We start from the raw sequence: 16,946 nt of genomic DNA, 5'->3' as shown, positions 1-16,946 counted from the left end.
CTAAGGGGCTGTGGAAGGGCAGTGGGGCTGGAAGAGCACGCCCGGGCACGGCGGCTCGGCACCAGACGCCTCCCCGGCCGGATCAGCGCCCCTGCGACGCCCCCGCCCCGCGCCGTGCCGACCGCAGCGCGGGGGCGCCCCGTGGGGAAGCGCAGAGAGGGGGAGGGGAACCGTGGGACGCACTCGGGTGTGGGGCGGAGCCTGGGTATTTTATGAATGGGCCCATATGACGTCATTGGGGTGGGAAGAGAGACTCCGTCTTCCACCAATCCTGCGAGACATCCGGGAGGCACGACCAATCGAAGCACGGCTGCCAGGTGACGGCCATCCTCGTCGACCAATGGCCGTAAAAGTGCCGTGCCGACCACGTGGGGCACAGGCCGCAAGTAGTACGGGGGCGTGTGGCCGCTCTCTCCTTGCCCCCTCCTTTCCGGCGCGGCAGGAGTGTGGCAGGGCCGCGCGGCCCGGGGGCGGGCGGGGCCGGGCGCGTTGCCTGGTTACCCGGTAGATGAGCGGCCCCTCAGCCAATGGAGACCGAGCGGGGGCGGGCGCCGTGACGGCTGTGGGTCGGCGGTGGCCGGGAGGGCTCAGTTCGGCCGCGGCCGCCTCCGCAGCATGGTGGCTCCCGTCGCGCTCCCGGCCGCCGGCCTCCTCTACTGGGTGGGCGCACTGGGCGCCCTCTACGCGGCGGCGCTGGTCTCCTACCGCCTGCTGGCCGGCTTCCGCGTCTGGGTGCTGGGCAGCGGCGCCGCCGCCGTGGGACCGGCACTGGGCGCCTGGGCTGGTGAGTGCGCGTCCCGGCCGGCCGCGCCGCTCCCGCGATGGCTGTTCTCATCCCCACCCTCCGGGGCTGGGACAGGCCCCCCGGGGCAGCGCGACGGCGGCCTCGGACCGGCGGGAGCGGGGCGGGGTGCGCTTCTCGTGGGCAGAGCGGGCGGCGGGTGGGCCCTCGGGGGAACCGCGGTGGCCCGGCGGAGCGGCTCTGGGCGGCACCCCGCGGCCGGCCTGAGGCAGCGGCTGAAGGGCCGCCGGGTGCTGCAGCTGCTCCCGCCGCGTCCACGGGGAGTCGGGCTCAGGCTTGCCGCGAAAGTTGCGGGACCGGAGGGCGCCGGTCAGAGCGGTTTCTGAGGGAAACGCCGTTTGCTGGGACTTGGGGGCGGGCACGGCGTGTTTGAACTTCAGCTCGGGCCACATGGGCGGGCCCGGGCCCCGCGCACGCAGAGCGGTGCTGCCCGAGGCGCGGCGCGCGGTGCCGTCCCGGTCCCGCTGCCGGTTCCCGTTCCCAGCGCGGCTGCTCGGCGCGCGCCTGCCCCCTCCGCGCCGGCGCTGGCGGGTGGCTCCGCGCGCGCTGCCTCGCACCTCATCGCTGACGTCACGGCAGCCCCGTCCCGCCGCCCCCGGAGCAGCGGGCGCTTCCCTCCGCACGCGCCGGCAGCGGGGGCGGCGGCGGCGCGGACCGGCAGTCTCGGGTGGCAGCGCCTCTGCGAGCCGGTGCGCGGCCGAGCGGCGTCTGCCGGCCACGGGGAGCGAACAGGCGCTCTGAGAGGCGCTTACGAATCGAGTGGCGCTGCGAAAGTTGTGCCAGCCCCCCCTGCAGATCGGCCCCTCTTGAGCCCTGCGACGTGGTTGCCTGCAGCTGAGGACCCTTCAGGGAAGGGCTGTAGCACGAGCTCATCCCTGGTGAAGGTGATGACAGGAGCGGTGGCCACAGCATTTAACTGGCATCCCAGAAGTGCAGGAGCACTGTGGGACTGTAGAGAGGATCTTCCCAGGAGACTGACAGTGCTGCATTGTGCTAACTTACCTCAGTTCCCTGCCTCCTAGTCACGGGAACCATGCTGGGGAAAGAGCCTTCCTTCCCTCTTAAGTAATGGTGAGGAGTTAGAATTCTCTGCCAGTGTAACAGCTCAGTGCAAGGCAGTTTTCAAATCCATTGCTGCCAAAGGCAGTGTGAAGGGAAAGTCCTGTGTCTGGTTGGGTATTGTTAAGGTGAAATTGATAAAAATAATTGCAAACTGTAAAGCTGTGAGTTTGAGATGAGAGGCACTAAAAAAAGTATTTTCTTCCCTCAAGGGGAGTAGGAAGGCATCAGGTGTTCAGACTCTGCAGCTGCTTCTAAGTGGCAGACGTGGAGGTACAGCAGCCCTGCAGCAACCTGATAGTTTGCAGGGCTGATGAACATGGTTCCCCATAACCTCTGCAACAGCCAACACAGAACTCGTATGTGATGACATGGTCAAGTGATTAACTTCTGCTTGTGTGAGACACCAGTAAACTAGCAATGCTACTGGCAGTATTCATAATCCCAGAACTTGGACAAGTTATAGCACTGCATAGTTCCAGCTAGAGAAATGGTATACCTGTTAAAGAGATGGTTGGCACGGGAGACCCAAAGCCTCTTTGACTTTTTAATGTTGGTTTTGAGTATGTTACTGCATTATCAGTTACCTGCTGACCTGTCTTATATTACAGAAGTCGTGGTGGCCACTTTAGCTTGTTCTGCATTATTTCAAACATGGAAACTTGCAGTGCTTGAGCCAAATGCCAGCTTATCAGCTGGAATCACAATCTGTAGACAATGAATCTTTCCTCAGTCACATCCTCAAACATCCCATGAATGGAGAACTGTGATGCAAATGTCCTGTTATTGCTCTGTACAAGCACAGGCAGCAGCAGCAGACCATTGTATATGACCAGTGACTGCTCACAAGAATTTTTCTTTCTCTTTGCCATGATAAAAATCTTCAAGCCATAGAGCAAGAGGGGTGTTGGCAGTACAGCTAAATTCCTTGTGTTTGTTACTCCTGCTCTGAAGTGGGAGCACTGCTGCAGTGTCAAGGAGAATGGAGAAATAGGAGGATAGAGAAATAGGATGATGGTGCCTGATAGCTTGGACCTGAGCTGTCACCGTAGAAAGACACACAGCCATCATAATGTAGCTGTTTTAAGTCCTCTGTGTGCTGCTGCTTTACTGGGGCAGCTGCTGTAGGCTCCAGCTGAAATGAGGAGAGGTTTTCCCAGTCTGAATAAGAACTGGGGTGCTTTGCCCTGAAAGTGCATTGCGGCACAAGCAGTAGACTGGGGAGGCTCTGTTTTTTCTCCTCCTGGAAAGGAGGATGAAGGCACAGCTGCCAATATATGGGGTCACCTTGAGAATTAGCAAATTACTACAGCATACTGTGGGAAGAAGTACATTTCCTTCTCTCCTGGTCTTTTAAAAACCAATGGGTTTGATGCTAATTAGCTGCTGTGATTACTGTGACAATGTATTCTTTCTGCTGCACAACTAGAAAGCAACTTTACAAAAACTAGAAAACCTTTACAAGCCCTTTTCTGAGGCCTCCTTACTCCCCTTTAACTTCTGCACAACTGAAATTGAGTTGCATGTTCTTTCCTTGTTATGTTAGTGGTTTTTTGGTTGCGTATATGCAATTGCTTCTGTCTATGCTCTAGTTTGCTGCTACTTCGAAGGAGGGAATGTGAGGACATATGTAAGCTGATAATGTACTCTGAGAAAATTAGGTTTGCACTACTTTAAACAGCAGCTGTTATGACAAAAAGTTGACTTTCTGTTGTGCTTATGGGTGAAGGTCTGTATGCAGCTTTTCTGTTTTTCTCCCTGTAACTCATATCTGGCTTGGTTTTGGCTACTGGACAGTGATGGAGGTTGGGTGGATGTTGTATCAATGTGTGGTTTCTGGGTGCATCTTGAGAGACAACACAATGAAAAGCCCTGGGTGGAGTGCTCTGTACCTTTAGTGTGCCTCATAATTTGGGAACAGAAGATAACAGATCCCTTCCTTGGATAACAGTTTAGCTAAATAAACCACAGGCTTGACAGAAGCAAGAGTGCCAAGGAGTCATTCTGAAATCGCAAATAATACAGCCTTCCTCTTGACAGGCAGATCTGTTGGCAGTGCTGCTAACTGTGATCCATAATGGTATTTCCTCAGGTCGGATGAGAGTGTCCTGTTCTTCCATTGCTGGCGGTGGCAGGCAGCCACCTTGCTTCTCTGCCATTGACAGTTGGGGGTATTCTGGAGTATGGAGTGTCTGGAGCAGGGAACCGTCTGCTGCTGTCGTGGCTCCCGTTTGGAGAGCTGCCATGTCTCCTATTTAGGAAGCTGCCTTTCTTTTCTGGAAAAGATGAAATAATTTTTCTGCCCCTTTTCTTCAGTAACTTGGTGAAACGAAGTCAGAATCCTGCGGTATTTCAGACAGGGGAGGACCTCAGGAGGCCTCTAGTCCAACCTCCTGCTCAGAACAGAATCAGCGGTGAGATCAGACCAGTTGGGTATGTGCATGTAATCAACTCTGTGTATTCAAAATACACCAGCACTACAAGTTGGAGTGATCTGATGCTCTGAAACTTCTAATATCTTGGTCATCTCAGTACTTTTTTCTTTCTTTTTTTTCCTGGACCAAAGTTGCAAATATTTTAATGAGAAGTGTTTCTTTTTCCAATTTACTGTAACTGATCTGTCAACTATAAACAAAGTTTATTTTGGCTGTGTAATTTGCTATATGACACTCAAAGAAAAGTCCTGTTTTCTTTCAAGTGTCACAGTGGCTTAGGAAAGTGTCCTCTTCTTCCCACAGTGCCTTTGATACAAGCATGTTTGAATAAACACCTATCTAGTGATTGCAAAATATCTGATAGTGATGATGCTATCTCATGTGGTGAATACAGCTGTACAGTTGTACTGGGGTTAACAAATGTTTGTGAAGCTGAGCTTGTCTTAATTAAGCTGCTTGGAATTTGTTCACTAGCATGTAAAAATAACTAAATATGGGCAATTTGCTCTAGATTTCTTAAAAAAGAAACTGTAAGAGGTCATTAATCAGGATGGTGCTCTAAACTGCCTTTAACTTTCTGTAATTTGGTTTTAGGCAAAAGCCCCTTATTCAGTCTTAAACTGTTATTTATTTTCCTGTGAAAATTCTTAACAATAAGTTCTTTCATCAACAGCAAAGCTGGTTGAATGCTCTCTGCCTGTTCTTGTTGACTTACTTTATTTAACAGGGGCTACATTTAACTATGCCTAGTCCAGCATTTAAAAATAGTGAATTGCATACCAGGCCCACTATGGGAGGCATGAAAAATATATGTAACCGTGCTTCTTAGAAACAGCATCTTATAAAACAGACCCTGATCCTTATGAAGTTCTTGGGACAACCTTAAATTGGATGATAAATTATTTTAATGACAATTTAAGAACTCCACATGAAAGACATTTGCTTTAGTGATGACCAGGTGGTAACTTGTTGATAACCTTGAGCAGCTTTCATGAGCCATGTCATTTTTCAAGCTACTTAGCATCGAGTGAAATAGTTGTTACCTGAAGGCTTTTTTGTTTTCTGCAAATAAGTTTTGATCCCTGTTACACAAATGAGTGCAATCTTGCTTTGCAGGTGTTTGGCAATGTGCAATTATAGTTGACAGACCATGTCACAAATCACTGCTGCAGATTAAAACAATCAACCTAGTGCAATGTGTGGTGAGGGTATAGTTAGTGGGGAAACAAAGGGAGTGTCAGCCTCTCTTACCTCTGCTCTTGCTGCAAGGTGTGAGAGGAGAGGCTCTGCAACTCCCCACTTTCCCTACATGTGAGTACTTGCCTGATGTGTGAGGAGCTTTGGGGAGAGCTTTTAGTTATCTCGTCCTAAAGCAGAATCACTTGTTCAGGGATTTGCTGACTTCGGCACTTCAGATCCATGACAAGAGTTTTCTGGTCTTGCATTCCATTTTGGGCAATACACAAACACTTCCAGCATTGTATGAAATAAAACATGGCACCTGTCAACCCCGAAAGTAACATTAAGAACATGCAAAAAAATGTCAGCTTGCTGATAGGTCTTGACCATGACAGCTCAAGTCAAACTTGCAGCCTGAACTTGGAGCATGTATTTTCTTGTATGGCTATTTGTGAAATGCTTCCGAAGGGTTACTGCACTGAAATGTGGCTCTGGGAATTATCTGGTGCAAGTGTCCTAATCCTTTCTGAACTTCTCACAAGTGCTGCGCTCCTGCGTGTGTGGCTTTTTCTTTTTGTGTTTATCATGTAACGTTTCCAAATATCCATCCTAAATTTTCTCTGGTTAAAAAAAAACAAAACAAAACAAAACACAAAACTGTCTTCCTTTAGTCATTGATCCTACTCATAGCCTGTAATTTAGAAAGCTTCTGTCAGTGTCTTCCTCCAGCCTGCTTTTTGCTGGAGTAAGCAAGCACTGCTTTTCCAGGGCAACCCGGTAGCGGTGGGATCTCTGGGCTCTGCAGCTTGCACTGTGTGGTACTTCAGCGGGCTGCGCCTCCTCTTGAGACCATACAGCTCTTAGTAAGTTGAGCAAGTTCTCTAGTGTTTTTTATGTAGGCTACTGCAACTAACTTATCCTGAAATCAGTTTTGCTTCTAGGACAATATAAAGGAATGAACCACACTCTACTCTGTTTTCTACAATTTTGCTGTCTTTCTGCTTCTTGATTGCTTCTTTTAGGTGTTTTCTTTTGCATGTTTTTTGCATGCTATTGACTGTTTAAAATGTCTGCTTAGTAGGGTTGCTCGTCACTAGTTGTGGTAAGTGCTACTCTTCCACTCTCTGGTGAGGAGAGGGAGAGTAAATGCATAGAGGGCTGAAGTATAGAGTCCCAGCACTTCATTTCTGGCTTGTGTCAGCAGCTGTTGAGACTAAATGTGTCTGTGTAGGCACCACTGACCTCAGCATCAACCAAGCTCATAATCTCCAGCTTTAGAGTTTGATTTGGTGGGAAAACTTTTGCTCTGTGTAGGGGTGCGTGTGGTGGTTGGTTTTTTTGTTTGTTTGTTTTGGTTTGGTTTTTTTTTTGTGTTTTTTAAGATGCTTTTTATTTTCCAAGTGAAATCCCGAGTGGAATTGTTCAGTAATGCAGAACTAATGTCACTGGCGAACTTGAATTGGAATATGAATAGGCTTTGCCATGTTTATCTGCAGGAACAGAGATGGATGTGCAGGACAGTTAAATGCTGTAGTATGTTCCCTCCACCTCCAAAAAAACCAACATGCTGACTGTGAGTGGAGGACAGATGCTGTCTGCATGAAGGTGGAAGGAATACCCATCTCTGATAAGCAGCCTGAGAGGGAAACTCTCTTAAATTTATTAACCCCAGGGGGATGAATGGCTGTGTTATTTTAAGTTAGCTTGTTCTTTCAAACTTATGTCTATTTTTAAAGTAGGAATACTTGTAATGGAAATAACTTACTTAAACCCATGGAATTTATGCAAGGAAGTAATCTAGAGTACTATCTTGCTTGAGTTTCTTTATATTGCTTTTTTGGCTAGTGTACTTCCCTCGTTTTTGGGAAGCTTACCTGTGAAAGCAAGCAAGGCCGTGTGTAGGAGTGAGGAGCATGGAAGTGTTTCCAGCAGAAAACTCCAACTGCAACTGTGCTGGGTGTTAGAGGCAGTTAGGTAAATGGGCTCCTGTGTCAGGAAGATGTGAGCTAGCAGGGGATCCTGAGGGTGTGAGGGCAGAGCTGAGAGCAGGGTTTGGGAAAACTACAGCAGTTTACCTGGGAATTAATTTTTTGGTGGGTGGATGAAATGTTGTTGTTCTTGGTTTTATGAATATTTAGATTCCTAATCCATAGGGTTGAAAAGACCATCTCTGCTACATAAGGGATGAGAGTAAGAAAATACCTTTCCTAATTATTCTAACAAATGCCAAATGTGATTCTTTGGCTTGTATCAGAACACAAATGTGGGATAAACAGCATAGCTAGTGGGTAAAGCATCTCATTATGTTGGCTTGCATAGTTTAATCACTTTCTGATTAGATTAAGGCTTGCTACTTGTAACTTCAGATGACTTCTGTTGCTCACTTATTGATAAGCTTTAGGGAATCTGGGTTCCTAGAGTAAAGCAAAGTACTTTTCATACTGAGTACACTAATGGCATAAAATGCTAGAATTAGGGCTACTTGACTTCTTTCACTGTAGTACATTTAATTGCACAAAAGGATTCTGCCTAAAATCTGCTATATTTTGACTCCTGATACTTAACCTACTTAAAATATTCTGTAGTATTTTCTCCCAAATCTGTGCAACTTCCCAGATTCCTGGAGTTGAAGTCTAGAATAGTATACCATCACCCACTGGGTGAGTCATTAGCGGAGCTGAAGTTCTGAGCCACAGTATAAGCTTTTTCACTTAACACTGGAAAAGAGCTATATGCAAAATTTCCTGCTGCGCTTCTGATTTACTCTCCTGCCCTCAACAACAGATGGTGACACCTAAAATCCTGGGGTTTAGCTGTAGGTTTTGAAAGAAACCTCTTGTGTAGCAGTTCTTAAAACTGAAGATTAAATGTCCAGAAGCAGAGCCTTGGGGCAAACAGTGCCTGCCCCTTGGTTTCTTGTACTTCTTTTTCCATTTGTATGTCACCCTCCCTGATTCTTTCCCTCCACAAGTTCTCTTGTACTTCTCTCATGACTTAGTTGTTTGTCCCAAAGAGGGCAGGAGACAGCTGTGTGGCTCAGGTTGGGACATGGTCTGTATACATGCAGAACCTACTGTCTAGTTGACTGCACAGGATTTGTTTGCAGTTTTATATATATATATATATATATATATATATATACACACACACACACATATATATTTCCTGTCGCTTTCCTGTTTTCTCTTCTTAAGTAGTGGTGAGCCACCATGTTCTAGGAGGGTGTATTACATCAGTCATGCCAGTGAGGCAGCTACACTCCCACTTCTTGGGGAGCTCTATACATAGTGTACGAGGAAGAGCAGGGTTGAGGAATTTGGGTCTAGGGATGTACATCACAAAGACTTTCCCAGGGGATTTTTGTATATGTTAGAAGACTACCGCTGAAGTAGAAAGGGAGAAAAGCATTAGTGAGAGAAGGGGAATGTGAGGTGTGGGATAAGTTCTGTGATTCTGTGAAGTTTAGTGAAGCAAAGGCTGTTGTTGTTGAGAGGAAGAACCTGTTGTGCAGAGACTAAAGAGTCCAGTCTCCTTCCAAAGTCTCTGGTCCTTACTGTTAGATGCAGAGGTTTAGGGGCTTGTGCAAGGGTATATGTAGGCATGGAAAGCAGAAGGCAGAGACCTATCTACAGTGTGATTGTTGCTACCCAGCCAACACTAGCTTATGCTTGCACTCTGCTTCACCACTAGATCCTTGTTCCAGCAAGTCCCAGTTTCACATTCCTCATCTGTGACCAGCCAATCAGTTCCTCTAATACTCTTCCCTTGTACCTCCTCTGAAGCTTCTGGCTGACCTGCTTCCCATGGGCTTTGGCCTCTCTGCTTCCTTCCTCAGGATTCTTATCCTGTCAGCAAGGGTATTTGATCTATAAACTCGTTATTCTCTAATACTTTTCACATTTTTTTTTTTCTGAAGAGGTGTGTATGCCCAGTATTCCTGGTGTCTGAGTCCTGTCTGCCACAGGAGCTTTCAATCTCTAGAGTGCGATTGAGTAGAAGTGATTCAGCACAGCTCAGGAGTTGGATCTCTAACAGGAGGAAGAAGTAGCAATTAGGAGAAGGATCAGGCAGTAATCGCTGCGTTGCTGGAAGAAGTTGCTACCCTGTCAGTAGTTGAACAAAGGATTACAGTTAGGGTTTTGTGGTGGTCGTTTCTGCCCTCAGATGTGCTGCATGTCCAACCCAGTGTTTATCTGGTGTGGCAGATGGGGATGTGTGCTCTGATTAGCTTGCAGTTGTGCTTCAAGGCAAGGTACCTGTCCTAATACAAACTCTTTACCTCTGTCTCTGTCCCGGTAGTCCCAATTCTGTCTTCAGATCTATTCAAAACATTTAGTGCTCCACAGCTTTGTATTTGTTCCTAGATTCACTGTCTAAGATCCTCCATTTGCTTGACTGGTTCTTCACCTTTGGTATTTTTTGCCAACTCTAGTCATAGCCTGGAGGTTCACTCCAGCTTCCAGGGCCTTGTTCATATTCCTTTGCACTGGAATCAGTTTACTGTCTCTCTCCTGCAATATCAGTTTATAAATGAGATATCATTGGTCACAAGAAGACTGAGTATGTGGTTTTGCGTCATGGCTTTCTGATATAATTGTTTGGTGGGGGGAGAGATAAAGGTAGATGGAGAGCTCTTCTGCTTTTTTCCTCCCTGTGCTGGCACTGGTGTTTGTTTTGTTCTACAATGATCTAGTTAGGAAGTCTACCCTGCAGAAAACTGGTCACTTTTAGCTATTTATGCTCCCTAGGCTGCTTTGCTGTGAGTTAAATTAGTTCCAGTGCTAGTGCAATGGAAGGGAAACTTGGCAGTATAATGAAACTATGTGTTGAGAATTCAGTGAAGCCCAGTGGTCAGCTTGAGTTGCTCCAAGACCAGGCTGCTGCCAAAAGAATTGCTTGTGCTCTAGTCACTGGCTGTGAGCTCTCACTGCTTCCCTTATGTCACCTCTAGTTGATGCAGGGTGGTGGTGTGGGTGAGGTCTGCTCCCTAGCATGGCTGGCAAGTCACTCTGCAAGAAGGACCAGCTGCAGGGTTAGCTGGAGCAGCTTGATGATTTGCCTGAAAAGCAATTGGTGAACAGATGCTGAGGAAGCAGGAAGGGATGAATGGTTGGGTGATACCCTGCAGCTATGCTGGCTTAAACTGAGCCTAAAACTGTAGGAGGAACCTGTTGTCCCTTCTGTTGCTTGGCCCATCTTGATGGGCTGTTCCAGAGTCTTGTTTTGCTCAGTTCCATGTGGGTGGCATGTGTGCAGTGCTCTTGTGGGTATGTTGAGAAGGCTGGGTTGTGAGTTGCAGAGTACAGTTTCAGAGAGCCTTGCTAACAAGTTCTCAAGCTCCTTTCCTTTTCAAAGACTGGGACTTGTATTGATTTGCTAGTTATGGAATTAATGTTAAGAAAACCTTAAGCCACTTCTTACACAGTAGTTTTAGTACTGTTCTTTCTGTGTGGACCTATCCCTAGGGACAGACCCGTTTTATTTGGCTATATTTAAAACTTTAATTCTGGGAACTGAAATCTTGATGTTTTACAGTGTTTGAAAATGTGAGGGGGGTGGGAAATCTGTTCATCTGGAAGTAATTTTGACTAAACTCTCTTATCTTGCAAAGAAATAGGTGGATTTCCAAGCTGACAGGTATACAGAATTGTGGTAGGATCTCATCCCAGCTGGATTCCTCACTTCTACACTGTTGCTGATTGCAGTTAAAATCAAAGTGTAGAAGTTCTGATATGTAACATTGCCTTGCCAGCATAGGAAAGCATGCATTTGTTCAGATAAATGTTAGTATGACCTACTACTGTAGACTAGCTTGTTTCAGTCACTGTTTGTAAGCTTTGGATTGAAACCATGTCTCTTACAAATTAACCTAGCATTTATCTCCTTGCAGCTTTGTACCTCCACCCCCAAACTTCCAGCACAAATTCTGTACAGGTAGAGGAAGTATATCTGAGTAACGATATATTTGATAAGTGCATATTGTTTTAAAATAGTCTTCTCTGTAGAAGTTGATTTATTATGATTTTTTTTAAAGCCTTTTAGGGGAATTAGTAGTATGGCGTGCATCTAAGCAAGGGATGCTAGTCGTAACTTTTAATGCTCAGTCCTGTACTGCATATAGCCTTACTAGTGGCGAACTTTCTGTGGTCTGAAGTTTTGCCCTTGTTCTTCAATCTTGGAGCAGTAAAGTGGGTGGTGTTTGTGTGGTTTTGGTTGTGTGTGTTGGTTTTTTTTTTTTTTTTCCTCTCCTCTCAAGGTGTCTTGGTAATTTTGCAAGCTACTTCCATAATGGACACTTTTAGCATGAATGATGTTCCTAAATTCAGTAGAGCATTAGCAGGTGGGGTGGGGCTGCTCTGCCTCTTAACAGTGACCTGACCAGACTGTGCTGTGCCCCAGTTGCCCATTCTCAGGGTGCTGACATTTCAGTATATATCCTGTTGCTTTGGGGACAGCACTGTTTTGGTGAGGTGGCATTGGCTGGCTGACCATGCTGTAGGAAAGATCTGTGGGACCTGCAGGAGAACAGCAGAAAGCTGAGTTGCTCAAACAGTTCCTGTGGAGAGTGGGGAAGCTTTGTGATGGTTTGGAGGGGTTGGGGGGGGGGGGGGCGGGGGCATAAAAAAGCTGCTTTGGCAGGCTGGTTCTGGCCAGCAAACTAAAGGTACCACAGTCTATATATGCTGAGGTGGTATGAGCAACCTCCTTTGCCCTTCCTAGTGTCTGACTTCTAAAGGAGGGGTTTTTCTTGGACCAGAAAGAGAAGTACAATCGCAGGGCCCCAGTCCCACTCAGAGGGGAATGAGAGGAGCACTGCTAGAAACCTTTTACGTTGTATGTTCCTCTAGGGAAGCTGTAAACCTTTCTAAGTCAAAAAGTCCTCAAAGTTGGGAGAGCTGCAAGGATGAGATGTCAAAAAGGGAGGAGAACAGCAAATAGAGAGATGGGACATAGGAGGTTCACACAGTCAAACAGGGAGCTGGAAAGGTGCAGCCTGTTGTAGATCTTTTCCACAGCACCTGAGCAGTTGGTGGATGCTGTTCTCCCTTTATAGTATTACATCTCTGGACAAAGGGTGTTGCATGAAATTCTTCTGAGCTCTGATGGGTCAGCTTGCTTGAAATGAGCTGAAGAGTCCTGTCACCACTTACTTGAGTGGAGGACTTCCTAAATGAAAAGGGCATTGGGATTGCAGTGAAGACCTTGGAAGCACGTTGTGGTGGAGCTTGATGGGGGGCACGCTGCGTTCTTGGTGTAAGTCTCCACCTTGCCAGGAACAGGGGTATGTGTTGAGGGCATGATGAATGGTGCCATGTCTGTGCCAGTGCTCTCTGGAGCCAGGGCTTAGTGGGACCTGAAATTCATGTGGAGGCCATTCCCTCTGCCAGCTGTGTGTGCCCTGCTGCCTTGGCTACGGGAGAGGCAGCACGTAGGGCTGTTGGCATCACATTAAGGGCAAAGGCTCTGCTGAATCCTCTGCAACATCCGACTGAGGGGATTTGTGGGGCAGGCTGATAGCTAGTGGTGTAAGAAATGCGCTCTGCTGCCTCCTGCTGCAGCTGAGCGTGGCGTGGGCTTGGCTATGAAGAAAGTGCTGGTAGCCCAGGCCAGTCCCGCTGGAAGCCAGGCTCTGTGGAAGTGCCAGCTTTTTGCCTGGAGTGCGGCTCCACCGCCTCGATAGTGTGCATTTTTAGTGTCAGTACTGATCATATTGTGTACTATGACATGGATACACTGGTATGAAGGTGTAAGGGTAAAAGGTGCTCCTCGCACCTATTGAACCCTGGGCCTTGTGTGAGACTTGCAGGCTGAGGTGCTGGCGCCTTGCAGCAGCCTGTGCCCTTCCTGGAGGGGCCGCGCTGCCGGGCACGCTTGCTGCCAGGACAGCGCAGTGCCCACGGGCTGGGGCAGGGCACCACGCGTGGGCGCGGGCTCGCTCTGTCTGTGTGTCTGCCTGGGTGTCTGTGTGTGTTCCCTTCCCGCACGTCGCGGCGCCGCAGCGTCCCCTGCTGGCTCCGCCTGGCGGCCGCTGCGGGTGCTGGCGCCGTCGGTCAGAGCCGGTACCGCCGCCCCGCCTCACCTCTCGGCTGGAGCCGGCTCCGCTCCACGCCGGCTCCGGTGGGCGGCGGGGGAAGTCCGCCCCGCTCCCGGGGGATCCGCTCCCCGCCGCAGGTGAAGTCCGCTCCTGCCCCCGCGAAGGGTTAACGCCGCCTCACCTCAGCCGCCCCGGCAGGGCGGGAGGAGGAGTGCCGTCACTGCGGCGGCTCCCGTGCCCGTTACCTAACCGGGTGACATAACGCTCTACCTCCGCTCCGCTTATGAAACGCCCGGGGCCAGCGCTGGGGCAGGTTCACAGACCCTGCAGGGAGGCGGTGGGGCCCTTTGGAGTCCGGCGAGGGTGGGATTGCCTTCCCCGTCCCGGGTGCCCGTTATTCCCGAGGTGCGGGATGCCCTCGCTCTCGGCCCAGCCGCCCCCAGGGCTGCGGGTGCCCCGTCCGTGAGACGGGCGGAGAGGCAGCTCTCCTCCCGGAGCTCCGTTAGCGGCGGGCAGCGGCCGTGCGGGCTGTGGATCTGAAGGGGCGCCGCTCACCCGCCGGATCTCGGCAGCCCGGGCCGTGCCTGGATGTGACCGGGCCGGGGAGGGGGGTCTGCAGCCGCCCCGCGTGACGGGGACAGTGGTAGGTCCACGTGGGGCCGGGGGCCACCAAGCGCAGCCTGAGCCAGCCCAAGCAGTGCCCGCAGGCGCTTCCTCTGCCTCCCTGCTCTGCCGGGGAGAAGAAAGGGCATCGCATCAATTGCAGCTGCAACATTCACAGAGGCTTGATGTGAGCCTCGTTTCCATAGGAAAATCTGGGGGGTTTTCCAGCGGGGAAAATACTGCAAGTTTTCAAGGGCTCGGAGTGAAATATAGAAGGCATCAGTGGCTGTTTCCTTTTTTAGAAATGAGAAGGAAAAGGCAGTGTTGCCTTAGGTTTTCCTTCAATCTTTAACGTGAGCACCTATTGCAAAACAGTGCTGATACAAATAAAACAGCCAAGGATTTTTAAATCGCTTCAACGTAAGTCTCCCTAATGCTTGATGGTAATTTATCGAGGGCATTTCTCATGAGACAACTGTAACCTTCCAATTTGATTAACTTGAGCATGTTAACATCATTCATCCCTTCCCCCTGCTCCCCCAGGTTAGAAATACCTCAATTAAAGCAAATGTAATTAAGAGTGTCAGATGGAAGGGAGCTCCGTGGAACAATAATTACCAAATAGTCTCATTTTAGCTAAAGAGATATATGTATTTTAGGACCAAAAAATACAGAATACTCTTTGGATTTGATCGGTTTCTAGCTTTGCATCGTTGTCTTTCAGCTCTAAGTGACCCCCTTTTTATGAATGGTAGGTTTTGCTCGATTGAAGAGTCTGTTCTGTGTTCTTTCTTAAAGTCTGTGGGCTAGAGGGTGCTGCTGAGCACTTGAGTAATCTTTCTGACAATGCAGAGAAGAAAGGCTTTTTCGAAAAGGTGTGGTTTGAGCTTGCTTAAGCGTCTGTTCGAGAACTGTAGTGCACAAAAGCAAGATAATCAGATGACTTCTAATTTAAACAAAATCGTGCTTGTGTATTGGTTTCTAGTGCATAGGCTAGAATGTAAAATGTGGACTTAAAATATTGCAGAGTACCTGACACTTGTAGGCATGGTATCTTTTGAAGATAAGTTTAATGGCTTTTCAGCAACTTTAGACTTTGTACTTTTTTTTTTTTTAATGCACCATCTATTTCAATAGATTGCACCTCATCATAATTAGGTGTCTTCCAAAGGCTCTAGAAATTTAAATAATTCTTGCGCTACTTTTCTACGTTTTTAAGATTTGCCTTTATAAAATCTTGGCAGCTGAATAGGGACTTGCTAGCTACGTCAGCTTTTATCCATGCTTGTCTTTGCATCTTTTTAACAGCACATTATCTACTAAATATACTCCGAAAGCCGTCTTTGTCTCTGACAACGCACGAGAAGCTATTTCCAGTATGACTGAGAGGGCTCTGCTTTTAGCAGAAATAATGGTCTTATTTAGAGTGAGATGTTATAAAAGGTTTAGAGCCATTCCTAGCATAGCATAACGTGCTCACCAGCTTCTTGTGGGTCTTGGAGTGCATGCAATCATGCTTGAACCTGTGAGAGGGAACACCCTGAGGGGTGCTTTCTTCTTTCCCCAGAAGTGCTCCTTTAGCAGTTGGTTTGAGCAGGATTGCAATGGGGGAAGGAGGGAGGAAGAGTCATATTTGTTGTTGTTTCATGTCTTTGGTAGCAACAGGCATCTTAAACGGTCTAGTCCACCTTTTTTTTTATACTTGAGAACTGAAGACTTGGGTGACCTGAAATTTTGGGTCTTCCCATTCTGTGGGAATAGAAGCATAACCTTTTACTAGAAGATACAATATCATCTCTAAACAAGAAAATATCACTTCCTACTTAATGTATACTACTTTAAGAAGCCATCTAAGCTAATGAGTGTTCTAAATCTTATAGTTTTATTACCTAATTTAAGTGCTGGAGACTTTCACCTGTAGTGGTCACATTAGTTTCAGTCCGCGTTTATCCTAGACAAACAGCACACAGATGTGATAAGGGTATGACAGAATGACCCACTCACTTAAAACTGTGAATGTTCTGCACCCTCATGTGAGCAGTGGTGGGCTGGGTGAAGGGGAGCAGCTCTTTCAGGCTCTTGTGACACCAGTGAAGGTTTCTCACCTCTGTGTCTAACATGAGGTCTCTGTGTCTAACTGGCCTGGTCTCCTGGCTTGTAATCACTCTTGTGGTGCAGGGGTGAGGCAGACATACACTTGTACTCCCACTTTCTGCTGCATCCATCTTAAAGAGCCTGAGCTTGCTTTCTGCAGTTGTCATCCTCCTGCCACCTTCACAAGGCACTGTAAAATTCTCTGTGTGATGCTCTTTGTACTGCAGTTTTGAGGCTTCAGGTATGGATGTCTCAGTGCTTCAGCTTCCCTGTTTTTAAGCAGGTTACATGGTTTGGGCATGAGTCTTGTTACCACTTCAACTATTCTGCAGAATCCTTATTTTCATACCTCTGTGTCCCTAGAGCAAATGCTAACTTCTCAGTGTACAGCTTGTTTTAATGTTGCTTCTAGCCAAGATGAATAAAATATCACTGGGTGTCTTCCTGTCTCAATTTCTCTTCCACTTTTGAGCAGTCAGGATCTCAGAGTTTCATTCCTGATTCTGTATATAGCTTCTAAATGAAAGCTCTCACTGCTTTGCTGCTGGATTCCTTTTTTTTTTATTTTTATTTATTTTTTTTTTCCCTAGCCAGCCTGTAGGTGTTACAAATTCTATGTACACTGGCTTCCCCACACCTGTGGTGGAGCGGGAGGAAGTAAATATATTGTGTGGGTGGTTGGGAGGCAGAACTTGCCTTTCCCAAACAAGTAGTAAAGAGTCGTCAAGCTTTTCTACTT

At 48.0% G+C, this 16,946-nt stretch overlaps 1 protein-coding gene across 1 annotated transcript in view; it reads left to right on the top strand.

Annotated features, from left to right (window-relative positions):
• Positions 1-340: 340 nt before the first annotated feature.
• The window catches only part of HSD17B12 (hydroxysteroid 17-beta dehydrogenase 12), a gene marked incomplete at its 5' end in the record, with an annotated part of 87,160 nt that continues 70,554 nt past the window's right edge, over positions 341-16,946 (top strand). Inside the window, 2 exon segments of the mRNA XM_082059214.1 lie at positions 341-410; positions 413-784. Coding sequence (XP_081915340.1) covers positions 341-410; positions 413-784 — 442 coding nt within the window.

Source organism: Streptopelia decaocto (genome assembly GCF_964273445.1).
Source record: "Streptopelia decaocto genome assembly, chromosome: 7".
In the NCBI taxonomy this organism is placed as follows: domain Eukaryota; kingdom Metazoa; phylum Chordata; class Aves; order Columbiformes; family Columbidae; genus Streptopelia; species Streptopelia decaocto.
The sequence above is the reverse complement of the archived record's forward strand: the minus strand, read 5'-3'. Positions and strand labels throughout refer to the sequence as shown.